The following is a 19,520-nucleotide window of genomic DNA, read 5'->3' as shown; positions in this document are numbered from 1 at the left end:
CGCCTCAGCCCCCCCAGCGCGGTGCACGCCGGGATGTGTAGTTCCCAGCGTGCAAGAAAATGGTGTCCCCCCTATTCACGCGAAGCACTTTGGGAGATGTAGTCCTGCCTGGATTGGCCGCTCCGTTCCCGCCGCGGCGAGGGGACGCCTCAGCGGCGGGTGGCCGCTTCCGGAGGCGGGAGCGTGTGTGTGAGGTGGGGGGAGCCGCGCGCCGCCGCCGCCGCCCGTTGCCGTGGTGTGCGCGGTGCCGCCATGTCCTACTGCAGGCAAGAAGGTGCGCTGGGCTCCGGCCGGGCGAGGCGGGCAGGGCCCGAGTGCTGGGGAGGGAAAGCGGCCGCTGAGGGGGAGAGGTGGGAGGGGGAGGCCTGGGCTGCTGCAGGGGTCTTGGGGTTCCTGTGGCTTGGCCGCCTCCTGCCCCGGGGGGTGGATTTTTGGTGCTTTTTTTTTTTTTTTCTTTCATGTTTGATAACGTGACTGGTTTTACGCTAGAAAGAAGAGTTTTCTAGTTTGAAAAGCGGTTTTTCTCTAGGTCTGAAAGCTCTTGATGCACGCTGAATGCTGTTTGAATGCTGTGATGAGGCAGCCTTAAGTTATTTTCCTCTTTGCTTCATGCTTATAACCTAATTTAACAGTGTTCTGGGTCATAAGGTCGTAAGTTGGCTTACGGCATCGTACAAAGTTACAGTTAGAGCAATAGGGGTTAGAGTTCATACGTTTCTAGTTCTCTGTGAGAAATCCTGAGGTGTTCTGTGGTGTAAAGCAAGCTGGAGTACAACGCAGAATTGACCAAAAAAAAAAATGGAAAAACTGCTTTATTCCTAAAAATAACTTAAATTTATTTGCTTCTGAGACATGTTTGAATGTGTGAGACATGTCTGAATGCAAAGTCAAGGGAAGCCCTGAGCAGCTGCTGGTTGAGGTCACATTGAGATGCAAGGAGCGACTAATTTCTAATTACACCACGTCCTTGTAGTGACCTTCCTGCCTCTGAACATTTTTTTTATAGTTTCGCAGAGTTGTTGGGAAACTCTGCCCTGGTTTCCAGCCAGGCCTCTTTTTGCCCCTTCAGAACCTCTTTGTTAAATCAGGAGTGGCACCAGAGCAGGAAGCACGTTCTGGGGCTTTTCTGCCCTTGGTAATGTGCGCAGCACCGTTGGGTGTAGTTGGTTCAACCCCGTTAAGGTGTACTCTTCAGTATTTAATTCACGTAATAATTGCAAAACATGCCACTGGCCTCTAATTGAGGCTGTTGATCTTAATGAGTATCCTCCTGAATGCTTGCCTGTAATTCATTATAGTTTTGCTTTCACTGCTCCTTTTTTGTCTAACCACCCTCAGCTGAGCAAGTTCTTCTAGGAGAGTAGTAGCTTGAGCTTGTTTCAAAACAACTTCTTAACTTCACAGTTCAATGAGCTGTGCTGTGATCTCCAGCCATTACAGTTTGTTGCTGTGAAAACTGGAACTGTAGAGGAAACAGAATAGAATATTATGATATTATGTATATTCTAACAAACAAATGGGCGATCTGTTATTATGTATGCTAACACTATTTAAATGAGTGCTTTAAAAGAACGCTTCCCAAACTATTTCATGTTCTCCACCTCCTTTCTCAGGTTGCTTGCACCCAGCTCCTGTCACCACACTGTGTCAGTCCCTACCTCCATTAGGGCGGGGAGGGGGATGCTGGTGTTTAAAATAAAATTAATTGAGGCATGTTAAATGCTGTCACAGCTCAGAAATAGTGTGCAATCTTCTACTGCTTCTGAGCCCTGATAGTTGATTCTGATCTCCTCTAGAAATAAGCACCTGTTTTATCTTGTTTCTCTTTAGTGAAGACTTGTTGCAATCTCTGTAGACATTTATTTGCATTGCCTAACTGTGCTTTATGCAAATGTTTATTGTAAATCAGCTTAACTGGTTATGTCCTATTCTCATTAGTCAATAGGAAAAGAAAAATTTCCTACAGGTACATGAGAGTGATACAAAAAGAACAGGCTCAGTTTCTTTCATCATTTTTCTAGATAAATTAATGCCTAATCTTTTTAAATTTCCATTGATTTTATTGTAGGTCTTATTTCAAGGTCTTTTTTTATAGTTTTTAGCACCTTCGCTGTGAATACTTTCCAAATTGTTTTTCTATGTTTGTTCCTGTGAACCAACAACTTGTATTTGAAGGTGATAAATAAGCACAGTAGAATTCATTCACTATTACCACCGAAGCATCATGTTGAATATCTCATTATCTTGTGCTGTTCACCAGCTTTGTAAATGACTCATTCTGTCTCAGCTTTCTCTCAACTTTTGCTTTTTGTCTCCTGTATGACAGGAAAAGACAAAATTATATTTGTGACCAAGGAGGACCATGAGACACCAAGCAGTGCTGAACTGGTTGCGGATGACCCAGATGACCCTTATGAAGAACAAGGTCAGTAGTAAGCAGGCTGGAAGTAGGAAGTGAGATATGAAATATATGATAATCTAACAATCCCCCAAAAAAGAAGAAAACACCAAATTTTTTATGAAGTAGAAGCAAAAATATTGATTAATTTTTACAGACTGATAGCGGGGCAACTGGTTTGGTAAATAAGCAATCTATTTAGTAAATTTAGAAAAATGTTCAGTAAAAAAACACTCAAACTCTTTTTTTCTGAATTTTAATGGTCTTTCAAAGTGATCTGTTCAATTACATCACTTGATGGCTTATAATTTCAGTTAGTAACCAGAGATATCCAGGAAAAAATGTCTTTCTTGTGTTAACATAGTTAGGGCTTAAAAGGCGTAAATTCTGGTTGTTATCCTATTTAATATTACATGTTTTTCACTTACCCTATATGGTACAAGTGGCAATGTAATCAATAGATGTAAAATGTTTTTATTTCGTATGACAGGTAAGTTCAAATTACTGGTTTTCAATTGTAACTATCTTGTCTTGAGAAGAGATTAGCTCAAGTTTTCAATGAAGATTGCAGATCTTACAGAAAGTACATCGAACCTGCAAATGAATTAGTTCAGGAGACTTAAGAGATGAGAATATTTCAGAGATTGACTCTTAATATTTTGGTTTTATAGGGTGTATTTTAGTTTGTTTCTAATGGATGAATGAAATATCTTGTTCCTATCATGATGATTAACTGAATTTTGCCCTAGGTTAATAAAATGTTCTCAGTGTCTATGAAATTGTTGTTTTGTTTTTTTTTTAATTTTCACTTTGTGCGATTTCATTGCTTATAGCTCAACTGAGACTGAAATTTTAGAAACTGAAGATATGCAAGTGGCTGTGTGACCTTTAGAGGGCAGCATTTAAGCACTGTTTAGCAGCTGTAGCACACGGGATGCTTTGTTAACTGATGTGATATGTGGTTTAATTTGAACCATATCTTTCTGCGTCGTTAAAATAACTTTGTTTTCCTACATAGATCTGTGTGAAAATAATCTTGCACTCTAGCTGTTTATCCTGGTTTCATTAGAACTGTAGGAGCAGCAAACATATACACAAATGTTTTATTTCATGTGAACAGAATCCGTTAGTTTTATAATGACCCACATGAGAATAATGAGAAGAGAATATAGAAACTTCATGTTGCCTTAAGTCATCAGGTGGCTGTGTCTTATTTCAGAAAAATGTTTAAAAGCTGCAGCTTAGTGTCTGTCAGGAATTCCTCTACCTGTTATGTTTTCAGGCAGGTTGTGCTTTACTGGCTGATGCCATGCTAGACCCGCCTATAATCCGTTATTGGTCTATTACGTGAAGAGGTAACAGCCTCTAATGATTAAATGGCAGCATTAAGTTCCCAATTGCTTTTCATTGGCTGGTGGCTTTCTGTTTCCTCTAAAAAAAAACCTGGCGACTGCTTGCAAAATAAAGCAAAGGAAGATACTTTTCCTAGATACTACATCTGGAGTGCGTAGAAACCTTTGGAGAGTTTTATTGTTCGCTTAGTTGTTAAATCACCTTGTGTGATGTACACCTAAACAGAGAAGCTTGCTGTTGAGGTAAATAAATGTAAGCAATCAAAACGTGCAAGCTGTATTGATGCTACATGTGGTAGTTTAAAGTTTGTACATCTTCCCTGCTACAATCGTTTGTGGTCTTCCTTTGGTCATAATTAAGATATTCTATTAACAAAAGCTGGGTATTTAGCAACAGCATGAGAATGCATATTGGTCCTGCAACTAAGCATCTATTTTTGACACTGGATTTCAAGAGGAAAGGCTGCGTGTCTCAGATCTAACAGAGATATACTATGAATCACAGAATCACAGAATTTCTAGGTTGGAAGAGACCTCAAGATCATCGAGTCCAACCTCTGACCTAACGCTAGCAGTCCCCACTAAACCATATCCCTAAGCTCTACATCTAAACGTCTTTTGAAGACTTCCAGGGGTGGTGACTCCACCACTTCCCTGGGCAGCCTGTTCCAATGCCTCACAACCCTTTCAGTAAAGAAGTTCTTCCTAACATCTAACCTAAAACTTTAGAATGCCAACATAAAATACAATTATCTTGGTGCCTCCAAAGAGGGACTTCTCTGTTTTGTGTCTCTGTCCTTCTACCCCAAATTATTCTGTTTGTACATATGCAAGGAGTATACAGGGTTGTGCCATTTATTTGGTTTATAAACTAGCAAAAATTAAAGGAGCTGTTTCTTTCTTTTTTTGACTGCCGTATTAATTGATTCCTCTGATATGCATTTTGCTATGAATGGAAAAGCTGTGGTGAAGAATAGAGGTGGAAGTGTTTGCGTTTTTTTTCCTAGCAATCTGGTATTTACGGTATGCTAGATCACCTTCTTCCTAAAGTATAGAGAAGAGAACAAAGAAAGCCAGAAGCTGGTTACATCAGGGACACCTTACAGTGACAGTGTGTGTCTGTATAATTCAGAATGTGAAACTGTTTAAAAACTGTAATAAGTTTACTCTTAGTATGTGGTTAGTTGCTGCCATGTTTTAAGGGTTCTCTGAAAGCTTCTCACTTGAACAGCCTCAGGTTACAATGCAGCAGATCAAAACAATTCACATATCACAGAATGAGCTGCATCTAATGGGAGAGAAATTTGTGGCCAGCAAAGACACATGGGCAAAACGTTCTAGAATACGTTGAAGTGCAGAAGCTCTGGTTTGTGTGGTTTTTATTTAAAAGAAAATTGGAAAGGGCTTTGTACATAAAGTAACAGGCAGGCTTTTCTAATTTAGTTTCTACTTTGAATAGAAGACTTGGTTTCCAGTGTTTTTTGTGGCATAATCCCCTGTTATGTCTCTCTTTATCTTCTTTGCTGTACTATATACAGAACAGTCATATTGAGAAATAATAGATTTATTATATAGATATATAATAATCTGTTTTTTTTTTTTTATACAACTGTTTTTTTAATTTATTTGAAGTGTTGCTTTTTTTTTTTTTGGTAGGAGCCTTTTCCATCCTTAAGATAAGCATGTAGGTTCCTATTATTGCGTAGTTCTTATGTAGCACCTGGCACTAATAGACATTAGTCTTTGAGAAGAAAATAAAGCTGTATTTTGGTGTTTTTTTTTTGACTTCTGTCCTATCAGCTATGAGATTTCAGTAGGTAATGCAGATGTTTCTGCATTCATCCGTGATATTAGCACATCCCACGAACTAAGAGAAGTTAGGTTGCATGAGGTCAGCGGTTGATTGCTAACCCAAGCCTTGATTCCCCCGTGATGTAAACAGGTGTTTTTTCTTCCCCCAAGTGCAGGCTCAAATAGACTATATCCCACTGAATCAGTGACATTCAGACTGCGTTTGAAAGAAGTGTTAATTCAGAGAATTAAAGATAGTAACCTTGTCTATTATAGACTTGTGACTTGGGAAGAGCAATGGATAAAATCTGCTGCTATTTTAACTGTGTTACTATCTAACTGATATGCTGAATCATTTAAGTATGCATCCTGTTGCAATTATCAGCAAGGAAGTGTTTGTATTTTTTGAATGCTCACAAGTAGTTCTGATTCCAAAATGAATAATTTGTATTTATTAAAGAGAAATATTTTATAAGTAATTTTGTTGCCGTGTTATCTTCAAGAACTTTTCAAGACTCCTCTTGTGTTTTCTGTTTTTTATGAGTATTGAAAAAATGTCTGGCTTATGTTAAGAATATAGGACTTCAAAGTCTAGTTAAAGCAAGCCAATTTTCTTCTACACTGTGTGATCAACATCCCTTCTTTTCCTTTGTCATCTTTGGCAAGAAGGAATCTGGCACCAGCCATGTATCACCTTGTCTCAGCTGTTCTGTTTCTCCTCCAGACAGCTAGAGGTGCCACAGTGCACTGTACTAGGTGTATCTTGTCAGTACGGTGATTAATGCAGATATTTTACAAAACTGTCATGCTGAATAAAGCTTGATCTATGAAAAATGACAATACTATAGTTGAGAAAGTCATGCTAAGGAGACTTACCTCCTGAAGGAAAAGGAGATCAGCACTGACATTTGACTTAGTGAATTTTCTGCTGAACTGGTTTGACTGAGAGCAAAGTATTGAGTAAAATTTTCCTTTTGTTCTTGTTAATACACCAATAAGCATATCTGGAAATTCATGATTTCACAGGACAAAGATATTAAGTAGGCTTTTTTTGGTAATCTTAAGTTTCATCAGGCCCTAAATATAATTTCTTGTTCAGAGCAGAACTGATACATACTTATCTAATAATGGTAGTTGCATACCTTCCTCTAAAGGGAAAGCACTTAAACTTCAGTTTTATGCTCCTGCAGGAAATCAGTCTGGAGATGAAGTTAGGGAAGTCCTCTGTTGGAGAGGAGGGGAGAAAACTGTTCAAGTCAAGAATAAACCTGCTTGGATTAAAGAACTTTTTCTGTTCTTCATTGATAAACATAACTACATGTACATTCTCACAAAGCAGAGACAGGAAACGAAGTTGTATTGCTTATTAATAGCAACTTTAGCGGTGCACTTTAACAGGTCCATCATATTCAATTTTCCTACCTGACTGTAAAGGATTTTTTCTAAAACATACAGAGAAAATGAATTCTCTGGCTTTCTGTTTGAACTCCCTCATGCAAATCATCTGTTCTATCAAAGAGCGTACATATATTCCCCTTTTATATCTCCACCTTGCTATTCCATCACTGAAGTATTTCTGTGGTGACTTTAATTGTTCTGGAGCAGAACTTTCCAGCTATTCCAGTCTAGTTAGTGTATAGAATGCAACTTAACTCACTTTCAGTTGTCATCTAAACTGCTGTTTGATTTCTTGGATCAGACAGACTGTCATGCTTTCCCTTTTCTTTTTGTTCTGCGGTATGAGACTTAGTCTTTGCATGTCTTAAAAGAAACTGATTTTCTTTTTTTTGTTATGGATTTCCTGCTCAAATTTTGAGGAAAGAACTTCTGGATTAGCGTTCAAGAGTTCATCTAAAAGAAAAAAAAAAGCATCCATTCAGCTTGATTTAAAAAGAATTCTAATTTTAATACAGGAATTAAATTCTTGTGTCCTGTATGATGTGATTTTAAGGCTTGCATGCTTCCCTGACAGAGTCTGGCAAGTGAATTGACTTGACTCTGATTCCTTTTGGAGTTGCCTTAGCATATTCTAAGTGGTTTGTAGTCAAGAGACAAAGCCTTAATTCAGGCATAGATATAGAAACAGTCTCACTTATGATCCGCTATTGGTCACAAAGATCAGAGAGAAACAAATGGGCCAGGAAGCATGAGGTGTTTTGTGCTCTTGAAGCTACAGAAGTAGTATAGTATTCCTGATACTTCCACTTACACCTGCAGCTTAGCAGCTTTCATTGAATGAAATTAATTTTTGAAAGGAGCGTTTAACTTTTCTTCTCTCTTTTGTTTGTTCAGGCTTGATATTGCCCAATGGAGATATCAATTGGAACTGCCCGTGTCTGGGTGGAATGGCTAGTGGTCCTTGTGGGGAGCAGTTCAAGTCAGCCTTTTCTTGTTTCCACTATAGCACAGAAGAAATAAAGGGATCAGACTGTGTGGACCAATTCCGTGCCATGCAGGAATGCATGCAGAAATACCCAGATCTTTACCCTCAAGAAGATGAAAATGATGAGAAAGAGAAGTCAAGCAAAGATTTGGAAGATACTCCTGTGGAGGCTTCTGTTGCCAAAGAAGAGAAAGGATCTAGCTAATGAAGATGCAAGGAGGCTGTTGTCTCCATTTCTCATTTTCAGAGGCGTGGACTTTTGCAGTATGTCTGTCCTTTGAGTCGTCAAGAAATGTTTCACCATTGTTCTATACACTGTATCATAGTAAGTAATTTATTGTAGGAGGAGAAATCTCAGTGCTACAGCCTCGCAAATAAATACTGCAGAAAGAACCAGTATGTGTGTGTGCTGTGTGAACTGTTACCGGACGCAGTTAATACTTTAACAGCTGTTCTCACACCTCAGTTTCTCCTTGAGTTTTGACTTGAATAATCTCTTTAAATATACATAACTGTCAGCAAAAATTTTGGTAGTGCACCAGGTCTGTATTCATTTCAGTATGCTCTGATCAGTAGCTGCTCTTTTGTAATGTATTTCTGTTCTGTTAATAGAAATTGCATTAAATGATTGTTTCTCCTTAATGATTTTTTTTTTTTTTTGCTAGAATACAAGATGCAGAAAATAGCGTAAATCAAAAATTTGTAAGATAATTTCAAGTGGTGTGATTAGATTTGGGTTGCATTTTACTACTGACATCAGGTAAGGACTGCCAGAAAAACAATGAAGTATGTGCTGCTTTTGATTTTGTTTGCTTATTGTGATGGCATTTAAATTTTGAAAAACAATCTCTTGTGCAACCACTGATATAAATGAATAGAAAGAATGTTGATCACTTGCTTTATTTTTGTTCTGAAAGCACAGTTTTTTTGTTTCCCTTAGTTAATGCCTACTCCTTTAATGTTTAGACAGGCTTATAGAAAATACTTCAAGAATACAATGGAAATGTTACCTGGTGTAATGATCTCAAAAGAAATACTGTGACTTAAGTGCATATTAAAAAGCAAATACTTTTTACCTTCACTGAAAGCTCTTTTTTGTTTGCTTGTGTTTGTTTTGTTTTTAAACTAATGCTGCTTGTATTTTGGAGAGCTTCTTCTGCAAGGATGAGACTTGGAATCAATTTGTGTGTTGTGAAGATCATTTGCTGCTTTATTTCTCTCCAAGTGAGAAGGTATAAAAATTGTAAAGCGTTTGTAGTAGCCATAGTTACTGGATCATGAACCAGCACTATAGAGGACCTGAAGAGCTAGTAAACTATGTGAGAATTAGCTTACAGGTACAAATAATTTAATAGTAATCCACTATAGTTTAATACCTATGGATAAGGGAATGCTATGTTGTTTTTCTTGCATAGCAAAATATAGGCTCTGAGAATGATATTACCAGTGCCTTTCAGTAAGTGTTCCTTGCAGGTTTCCTCCATGTGTTGATTAACTAAAGCATAAAAAGCATGCAGTGAGTCTAGTCATGTTTAAACACTTGCCTGTCTCTGTGTGCAGCAGTCTTGAGTGCTCAGCAACATTGCTTCCTCACAAAGTTTTAGTATCTTGTTTGCATAAGTTATTTCAGTGTTAGGAGGGATGTTTTTGAATGTCTGAAGGGAATTTCTGTTAAATTTTAAGGTCTGCATGAACTGCTCATATTTCAGTATTGCTATTGGATCCTCAAAAAAAGTTGTAAGCGAAGAGGGAATTGAGTTGCTGACAACGCAATTCTGGGGGGATGGATAGCAGGTACTCAGCATCTGTGCTTTTAAAAGAGACAAGATGTGACAGAGCTTCTCAGCCTGACTCTTTCATGCACAGGAAGACAAATACCAAGTTAACCTGAGTAAATAAGCACAAAAGCAGCAGTGATAAACCTTGGCACATAGGCAGTTGGACCATGAACATGAAATGTTAGGCAATCAGATAAACACTGGGCACCAAGTACAAAAAAAGTCACATGCACCTGAGCTTTTGGTTGTTCAAATGGAAATCCAATGCGTTATTTGTGACGGAGCAATAGCAGGTTGTGAAGGGGTGCTCTGTTCTAAGACCTGTTTGTTTGTCTTGGATTTTTTCTTCTCTGCTTTTCTTTCCCACGTTGCCTCAATGCTCTACAGGTTTTGGATTTGTCCTCTGTAACAAGTGTTTATAGCATCTGTGTACACAACATAAAACATAAGAATCCTGGTGCCACAGTAGTTAGGATCCTGAAGCTATACGGACAGAGGGAAATCACAGCATATAATCTAATGTATTTGAAGGATTGTTTAGGGTGGAGTTGTTTCTGTTTGAACCTGCTATGGCTTGGTAACCTGTTGTGCTAGATTTGGTACAAATACAGTGTACGTGTTAGGGCTTTATACTAGAAGCTTTGAAAACCTTTAATGTGTTTGAGATGTTTTAAGAAAGGGACTCAGCTGTAATCTTCAAGCCATCTGTGTGGAAATTCATTTTCTTTTCCCCCCTCTCCCTGTCAAATTAGAAAGTGTCCTAATTTCACTGCATTTGTATTCTGGATAAGCCCTCTAGAAGTGGAAACATTTCTGGTCTTTTTCATATGCCCCCTCTTTTTTTTTCACTAGTTTATCATCTAGTTTAACTGGATGATAAAATGATCCCACGTGTGGCATGTGGCAAACCTGTGAAATAAACAGATAAGTTGTCTTGCTGTTGTCTAGATAGAAAACTTGTAGCTGTATAATGCTGTCTTGTTCTAATGTGTTTCTGATTTGCTGTATAAATAATACTTAGGTTCTCTGTCTCAGTGAATTACAAAATCTTGGGTGTGAGTTGTAGATTTAAATGTTTCTGAGAAATTGCTTGCATGGAGTTACTTTCCAATGATCAGAATGCTTTACCAGGTATTCCTATGTATCAGGTCAAAAGTAATCATTGGGAGGGAAGGAAAGATTTCAGTATGAAATAATTGATCTTTATTTAATTCTGTGCCTTTCTGTTGTTCTCTGTCTTTAAAAAAAATTCACAAAAACACTGTTGAGTATCGAGAAATGCTGATTAGAGTTTAGCTGGAAGGAACTGTTAGCAAGACATGAAGTATGTCTAGACATGAGAGAACATGGTTTTAATGCAAACTGTTTAGCCCAAACAGTTATGTGCAAATGTAATCCTAGTTGGATTTTATCCATTTAACTGATTTTTGTCATTGCTCCTAAAATACTGCCTTGTACAATATTAGTGTGTAATGCCTCATGTCCTTGTAATTCCAGGCTTAGTGCACAGGTGAAACAAGCTGTAATTCTGAAGGCTGGGTAGGGCTGCTGTCAGTCACTTGGAACCCATGTATGATGCAGGCCACAAATTCATATATAATCTGTGATAACTTGCTTGTTAGGATGGGATTGTTCCTGCAATCGACTTAACCTTTAAATAATGGAGAAAGTGTCACATCTTTTGATGATAAAGATTCTGTAACACTTGCCTATTATTAGCAAATATTTTAATATACTGTATATTCTAAAATATAGTTCCTGAAAAATGATTAAAATTAGTTACAACTGTATTTCCAGAACATTTTAAAATTATTTGCTGATTATCTTTTTTTCTTTTGTTATACAGCCCACTTCCTGGCATTAATTTGTGCTTAGTAATCTTCCTAGAAATACGACCTTGTTTCAGATGTGAAAATGACCTTTATTTGCCTTCTTCCCTGCACTAGGTAGGAATGCCGTACACAAGGGTATCAAGAGAGAGATGTATATCTTACAGTTTATTTTAAGGATCGTTACATCTGGGAATCTGGCAGGGCTGTGCTGGAAACAAGATCTAGATTCTATCCAGTTCTTACTGAGAACGTCCTTGTTAAACCTTACAGCAATGTCTCCTGTTCATCTAAGGCACTTATCTGATCCCATGTCAATGAATCTCTTTGAGGAAAGTTGTTATCTAAATAGGTAGGACCTACTTTCTTATTCCTAGGGAAGAAAAAAGGATAGTATATACTTCTTGGACTCTTGTTTTACTTCTCATTAAAATTCTAACCGTTACTGTCGTACAGTGTAGAGAAGCTACCAGCAGTTTGTTGTTTATTTTTCATCAGCTCTGTTTATTAAATATGACTTAACTTTGTAGAACAGCACTAGCTTGCCTGCTATTATTATTATTATTATTATTATTATTATTATTATTACTTTAACTGCTTTTAACCCCTCTGGAGCTGATGGTTTGCTAGTAATGCTGAGAACTTAAGAGAAAAGTCCTCCCCAGTAAAGGAAGGGTCAAAAAGTACAGCAGTAATTACAATACCAATGTTATAATTCTTTCCCAGTAATATCAAACAGTACCTAGTAGTGTTCATTTGTCAGTGTTAGGCTATTTGAAATACAAACTATGTAATTTGGTATCAAATTCATAGCCAGAGCACAAAGTTCTGTAGGCTTGAAATGGTAAGATATTAGTGGGTTTGTGCTCTTCACTGTAGACTAATTTTGACTGCTAGGGTAAGATGACTGGAGTTCTAGTTCTGTAGCTAAGCATGCAAGGAGAAGCTTGTCTCTCAAATACTGACGTATCTTGATGTTATGAAGACCAAGAAATAATGTCAAAGACTGCTAAAATATTGAAGTATTAATGAATGTAGTATGTAACTGCTTTTACTAACACTGAGCGGTGCAGACAGCTGCTGTTAACATGCTAATAGCATTAGTAAAAGCTTGCTTTTGGTTTTGTGCCTATCTCTGCCAGAAGCACAAGGGCTTATGGTTAGAGTATGCTGTGCATCAGCCAGTGGTTCAAGCTGGAAAGGCCTTTTCAGGCATTCAGATCCACTGAAAGTAGCCCCACGCAACACTGAAATGCTTGGAATGCTGCTTAATTTTCTGCCATTTGCTAATTTAATTGAAATCATTAAACAATAGGCCTTTTGTCCTCCCTGTTATGGGGACTGCAGTATCTGTTGCTTCTTGGTATACAAAAAATTTTTTTTTTTTTTTTTAATTCAAAGAAAATAAGCATGAGGTGACATGTTTCCTCCAGTAGTGTCAGACGTAGAATGTACAGCTGTGGCTGCCTAACACAGGGCTCTGATTTTCTCCTATCTGCTGCTGACTTTACTTTCCTCAGGAATCCTTGGACTTTTTCTTTATTTCTTTTTGTGTTTCCTCTAGTGAATTCCATGTTCTTAGCATAAGCTATGGTCAGCAGTCAGAGCCTGAATGGAGATACAATCTCTAAATCAATAACAAATGTACTTTGTAAAAAAAAAAAATAATAATAAAATAAAATAAAATTAAAGATAACACATTACAGACTAGTCTTGATGAATCAGCGCGCAGACCATTCACGAAGGCCCTGTTATAGCCAAAACAAAGAGCACAGGAAGATTTGTAATGATTGCACAGTGCAGATTAACCCGGATGCCACAACGCTTTGAAGGGTCATAGGATTTGCTGTACCAGATCTGATGACAGGTCCTGCTGATTTGTTTGTTTCTGAAAGTGGCAAGTCCTTTATGCTTCCTAAGAAGGTGAAAGCATCTTCTCAAAATAATCTTATTCCTTTCACAGGGTGCTGTATGAGAGAGGGGTATTGGATTTCTGCATCTGTTTCCAGTGCTTTTTCTTGCTGTTACCATGCTGTTTCCATGCTGTTCCTTTTCCTTTTTATGTTGTCCCCTTCTCATATACTCCCAAATATTATTACTGCTTTCTTTTTATCCCCCTTCTGCTGCAGGCAGTCCCCTTTCTTCTTACAGGTGCTTTGTTCCCTTCTTTGGCCCCTTCTTTCTCGTTGAGATACAAAGAGCCTAAAAATGACCTAGGTTGGATACAGCTGATACTGTTCTGATTTGGGACTGCATTGCATGGGACAAGCTAGGGTTGGCAGAATTTGATAGTTGGGTTCGGTGCTTGTAGTTTGCATTTCCAACGCTGTATATATAGTAATTCTGGTTCAGAATTACTTCTGTTTATAACCATTGTTTTTATATTGGGAATGTGTACACATGTTGTTAACAGATGTTTCCTGTACAGGTAAAGGTTGAAATACCCTCAGTGCTTGTGATTTTTCTCATGAAGAGCCATATTTTGAATACATTTGAGTTAGTATTTTCGGAGCTAGACTTAGTTTTTTTAAATGCAGAAGAGCCACTGTCCTGAGAATCTGGTCTACCAGAATTTGTTCTGTGTGTTGTCCCCCAACACTGGTACCATGTAACAGCTTTATGTCAGGTGTAGTGCTGCCATGACAACATAAGCCAATGTGGGACAATCTCCTAAAACTAAATTTTAATTCAGGACTCAGACCTGTGCATTTAAAAGTAGTACATCACAAGCTGCAAGACAAAAGTGCTTTCCCATCACAAACTGCAAGACAAAAGTGTGATGGCAGTATGTATCATGTCATTACTGTATGAAGAAAGAAGGTTAGGCCTCAGAGGTCCAGTTGTACAGTATATTGAAGAATAAGTTCAACTACAACAAAGAATTGCGAAGGTAAGTCTCTGATAATTTGTTGGGTTTGGTTTTAAGCATGGGGACTAACGCCAGCAGCCTTCTAAGTTCTGAGCATTTATAGGTAAGGCATCTTCCACATACCAAAAATACCTTTCTATTTTCATGTCTTGCATCCCAGAAATCAGCTATGTGCAAAGAAGTGGTTAAGAACCTGGTAAGTATCTTTTTAGACTTCAAACTTGTAAAACTTCATGCATGTGTTTTAATGGGGAATTAAATACCTGCAAGTACCTGCATGTAAGGTTTTGCAGCATTGAATTTCAATCAGCTATTGGATTAGCATAAATCAACAGCACTTGTTCTGCATTCAATCTGTACCTTTTCATACAAAACGGACATTTTTTCACAAGTTAGTAGAAAAAACCATCATGGTTGCCTTATTGGCTAAATGCTTTTCTCCATTTGCCTGACTATGCCTGACTGTTGAAGCAAGAGCCTGATGTCTGTAATGCTTGTGGTTTATTAATTTAAAAAGAATTAATGTGCATGTGGTTTGAGGATTGTGTGGTTTAAAATTTTAAAAATAGATCCCAAACCTCACATCAGTGTAAATGTTTTGAGTATTTTTAATTGAAGTTTTAAGTACAAAAAAGAATGTGCTGTAACACTTAACAAATAACACACTAACTCTTCCAGGTTTGGGGGATTCTTCAGAGAGCACATCAGATGAATTATATTAATTCAAAGAAAACTTACATCAAGCAGCATGGAAAAATCATGAGACACAGTAAACACTACAGAGAAAACTTGTTCTTTATAGCAATGAGCCATTTTCCAAAGAGCACTGCACAAGGTTGTGCGTAGATAGATTTTCCTTAACCGCTTGCCAGGAGCAGCAGAGGAAGAAGCATTAGTAATGATACAACATTGGAGTTAAGGCTGTGCACTCACAATGGCCACTTAATGAACTAATTTGATGCTTTGGGGTCTGTGTTGCAAGAGTGACCATGTGTTAATGGCTGCACATGCTGTACAGTGGCTAGAGAGCTGTTTTGACCAGCAATACCAAGCTTGCTGCTGTGGAAACTTAAATGTGCTTCTCCTTCAAGCAATTGCCTGCACTATTACAAATTTTCCACAGCTTTCCAGATTTGTCTTGTGGGTAAATGCTTTTATTTAATCCTTATGCAGGATTTCCAAGCGATGCATTATTGCTACTGTTTGGTATGTGATTGCTGCTGCTACTGAGACACCTTATCCATGTGGGTGTTGTAGGGTTGTTCATGGGGACATCTTTTAAGGTGGGCACTAGTACTGAAAGAAGCTGTCCAGCCACTTCTGTATTGGGCAAATACATATTTTTCTCCATGTTAGTGCTATTTATATTGCTGTGCCACCTATGACAGATGGGCACAAGATATTTGATAGTGAATACAGACCTACAAAACAATTCCTCTTGGAAAGAGATATCTTCTGTGGTAGGGTTCTTTAACTGTTGTTAATTTACTGTGCCATGACCATGTGTACTTGTTCTGAGAAATATGTAACAGCTCCTGCTAGGAAAAGTGTTGTCATCTTGCCATCTCAGGCTCATCTTTTCACATACCAATACGCAAGCAAATAACTTTTTTTTTTTTTTTTTAACTTTCCTGAGTCACATTATGATCACTTAAACTTTCTCATCAGTACCTTAATCAGTAGCTGTTCTAACTTGATTTCTGCAGTTCATGTTGACTAATTTTCAATACTTATTTTCAGATAGACTACTTGGATTTTTAACACTGCAGAACAAATAGATTGCATGTGGTAGTCTGGGTTGGAACTTCATTCTTTGATTTTTCTTCTCTGTTAATTCAGGTACCAGATCAGCAGACAGAGACGTGAAAAGTCAACTTGCAGTGTTGACTCACCCTCATATGCTTTCATTTTGTACTTTGAAATTAAATTCCATACTTATGGAATACCTGTTACTGTACAGAGCAAAGCCATTAAATGAGAACTAGTAGTTGGAATAAAATGTGCATTGTTTCTAACTAATAGAGGGAATTAATTACACTTAACTATACAGCTATGAGCAAATAAGAGATCCAAAAAAATGGGAAACTAGGAAAATAAATTGGTTGAATGTTTTTAGGGTCACCCCCCACACACACCTCACTGTGTATGGATGTCACCCAGTTTTGAGATATTTGAAGTGTGTGATATATTGATGGCAATCTTTGCACACAGCAGTGTTTGCAGTATGGTAGTTATTAATCGCTGTATTACAGTAGGCCCTAAGAGAACATGCTGGGGTATGAATATTTGCATTACAGATGGTATTTCTCCTAGCAGTTGCTGGAAATACTTGTGAATGACCCTGTAACAAATAATTTTCGCCCACAGAAGGAACTATGCAGCTGTTTACTCTCTCCACAAAACCATCCATCTGGCACAAAAATTGAAACATGGAAGTTTGCTTTAATACAATACTGACTGTAAACCAAAGTGGAATATGATCACTGGTAAATGGGATGCCCCGCAGGTAAAATGGTCTGTGTTGAAAAGCATGTTCCTTAACTTAGTTATAAACCTTCACTTGATTTTCATTTATACTGAGAGGCCCTTTGAGAACAGACTATAAATTAATGTGCACATCTTTATTGCTACTTGGAAGGAAGATCATCAATCTTTTTGTGCAGACAGCCTGAAGACTATAAAGAAAGCAGTTGTTATGCTTTAACTTCTATAAGCTTAATATAAATTAAGCCAAATATCCTTGTTAAAATGTGTTTTATTGCATTAATTAAATGGCTTGTTGGAGATGCCATATACTTGGATACCACTTTAGCAACAACAAATAAATAGAAGGGAAGAGGAAAATCAATGGCAATGGAGAAGGGGAGCACTTGAAAAGGAAGGGGAAGAAACACTACGCACAGTTAGGAGAAAAGCGGTGCTTTCATTTTGTAAATATCTGCCTATTGCCCACTTCCAAATGACCTAAAGATTTTTCAGCTGTTCAACCAATACACAGTTAAAAGGACAACTGACAAATGGAATTAATGAAGCTGATTTGTTCAGGTTCTCAGTGATAAAGAGAACAAACTGATGGCCTGAATGTAACCTGGAACAGACATCCTTGTGCATTAGCTTAAGGTTTTCCTAGATACTCCATGCACCAGTCAGGGAGTGATAAATTAAGATATCTCCTCTTGAGAGCTCAAGTCATAGACATGGAGCAGAAATATACAGAAGTGGTATTTGTAACCACCTGGAAGTACAGACTGATCCATTATAATTTTTGCTTTACTTAGCGAGGGAAGGCGTTCCAATGAGCTTCATTTGCTCGTGAGTCCCCTGTCCCATGGACAGAGTCTAGAACTACACTTTCCTCAAAATGCTTTGTTAGGGAACAATTTAAGTAGCTACCTCTCCTTTCCTTTGGAGAACGGTGAAACAGATTTAGAAAGAATGCTTTTGCAGAACATAACTACTATCTAGAGGGCAGGTGTTAACCTCCCCTATATTTCTGGGGGGAGAAGCAATCCTCGGGTACGATGGAAAGGCAGCCTAGGTTCAGATCTTAACCTCAAGTATGACCAAGAGAAATAAAGCAGAATGAAAGCGCTAAGTGCAAATCAAACGGCAGTGGTCTTGAGCACAGCTCAAATAGCCAGGTTGCTCTCACAGTACCTCGTCTAACAGTACCACATCTCTCTCACAGCTACCTCATCTAAAACGCAGTCCAGCCAACCAATTTACCTCCACCTACTTCTGTAGCTTTTGTAGAATTACAAATTCAACAGTAGAGCAGCTGACGTTCATCACTTGTTTTGGCTCTTTCCTAGCATAAGGCTTTTTGGTGGTAATCATTGTGAAACCTTTGTGTGGTGTTACAGACTCAAGTACTACAGGAAAGAGCAAAATGACCTTAAAGAGCACAAGTTGGATTTGGAATCAAGTTGCTTTTTGCAGCAGGCCTCATCACTAAGCACTGATGATAGCAATGTACATCTATAGAGCCTTGTCCGATCTAAGTCCCATGTTAGTTTCTGTTCAGCAGTGTGATAATATTGTCCTCTAGAAAGCAGCATGTTATATTGGCATAACAACAGTTCGATGGTAAATAAAAATATCTGAGCTCTTGTAGGTAATTATTATGACATACTTGTCTACTTTATGCCACTTGTAAAGCTGAAAGAAATTGCTGCCTGTTAGTGGTCACTTACATAAAGAAAACTACACCCCAGTAATGAATGCATTATGTAAGCAGCTTATACATGCTTATATCAGGCGCTGACTTGAAGTATGGAAACACTGATCCATAGCTTCAGTTTGGCCTTGTAAAATGATTCTCTGGATACATGGAATCAGGCTCAAATTAAAAACTGACTTGCAACCTATGTATGATGCACTAGTTCATTTTGTGTGATAAGGCTGTGCATTGCTGGAAAAAAAAAGTCATGTCCCAAAGTTTTCTGTTTAGGGAAATGAAAGGAGAAAGGGTGGTGAGCCTGCCTTCATCACTTCAGCTAGGAGCACAATGAATGGAAACATACAAACTACCTAAACCTTTCACTGCAGTGTTATTAAAAGGCAAAGTTCATCACTGTAAGTTTTGAAGCAGAAATTACTTGCACCCAGTTCGAAGAATATCTGCTACTTGTTTTCCCAAATGTGCTTTCCAGGGTTTAACCAAGCTGTTCATGTTCACAAGAAGTTTGCTGGTCCTAGAGTCTTCCTGGCCTGCTATAAGGTAGTCAGTACCTAGTTTAAAGAAGGAAAAAAAAAAAAAAAACATAAAAAGAGAGTAAGACTAAACAGAATTTCTCAATTTCTTAATGATCTGGCATGTGATATTGTGGCATTTTTGCTTCCTGCAGTTTTTATATTCCAGCTTGTGCATGTGCAGTCTTACCTATATACATGCCTTTGTGGGCATGTGGTCAGTGCTGACTCCTGGCCACACAGGTTAAATGTCACGCAATTACAAATTGATTTAGTTCCAGTGGGTTTACCACTTGTGAATTCACCGCCTCAGTGTGCAGGTGACCAGTTTTGAGTCTTATCTCTGACCTTTGTTTTAAGCCAGTATAACTCTGTGTGCTTCAGTAGCATTACTTCTGGCCTGTGTAGGTATAATGAGTAGCAGAATT

General features: G+C 38.1%; 2 protein-coding genes across 3 annotated transcripts in view; one reads left to right on the top strand and one right to left on the bottom strand.

Moving 5' to 3' along the window:
* Window positions 1-183: 183 nt before the first annotated feature.
* CHCHD4 (coiled-coil-helix-coiled-coil-helix domain containing 4) lies at window positions 184-9,005 on the top strand. The gene is made up of 3 exons (XM_032194476.1): window positions 184-274; window positions 2,327-2,425; window positions 7,834-9,005. The coding sequence occupies exons 1-3, from the start codon at window positions 253-255 to the stop codon at window positions 8,127-8,129; spliced, it is 417 nt and encodes a 138-aa protein (XP_032050367.1). The 5' UTR covers window positions 184-252; the 3' UTR covers window positions 8,130-9,005.
* A 5,849-nt stretch (window positions 9,006-14,854) lies between these two features.
* Window positions 14,855-19,520, bottom strand: part of LOC116493183 (netrin-4-like) — a 52,389-nt gene continuing 47,723 nt past the window's right edge. For both annotated transcript variants that reach the window (XM_032194343.1, XM_032194344.1), the window contains exon 10: window positions 14,855-19,131. In XM_032194343.1, coding sequence (XP_032050234.1) covers window positions 18,995-19,131 — 137 coding nt within the window. In that variant the 3' untranslated portion in view covers window positions 14,855-18,994. The remainder of the gene's footprint in view (window positions 19,132-19,520) is intronic.

This window comes from Aythya fuligula, chromosome 10, assembly GCF_009819795.1.
Source record: "Aythya fuligula isolate bAytFul2 chromosome 10, bAytFul2.pri, whole genome shotgun sequence".
Classification (NCBI taxonomy): Eukaryota; Metazoa; Chordata; class Aves; order Anseriformes; family Anatidae; genus Aythya; species Aythya fuligula.
Note: the sequence above shows the minus strand (reverse complement) of the source record. Positions and strands in the feature narration are given on the sequence as shown.

Coding starts and splice junctions, on each gene's coding strand:
- CHCHD4 (XM_032194476.1), top strand. CDS start 253: ATGTCCTACTGCAGGCAAGAAG. Junction 275..2,326: donor GTCCTACTGCAGGCAAGAAG/GTGCGCTGGGCT, acceptor CCTGTATGACAG/GAAAAGACAAAATTATATTT. Junction 2,426..7,833: donor TGACCCTTATGAAGAACAAG/GTCAGTAGTAAG, acceptor TTGTTTGTTCAG/GCTTGATATTGCCCAATGGA.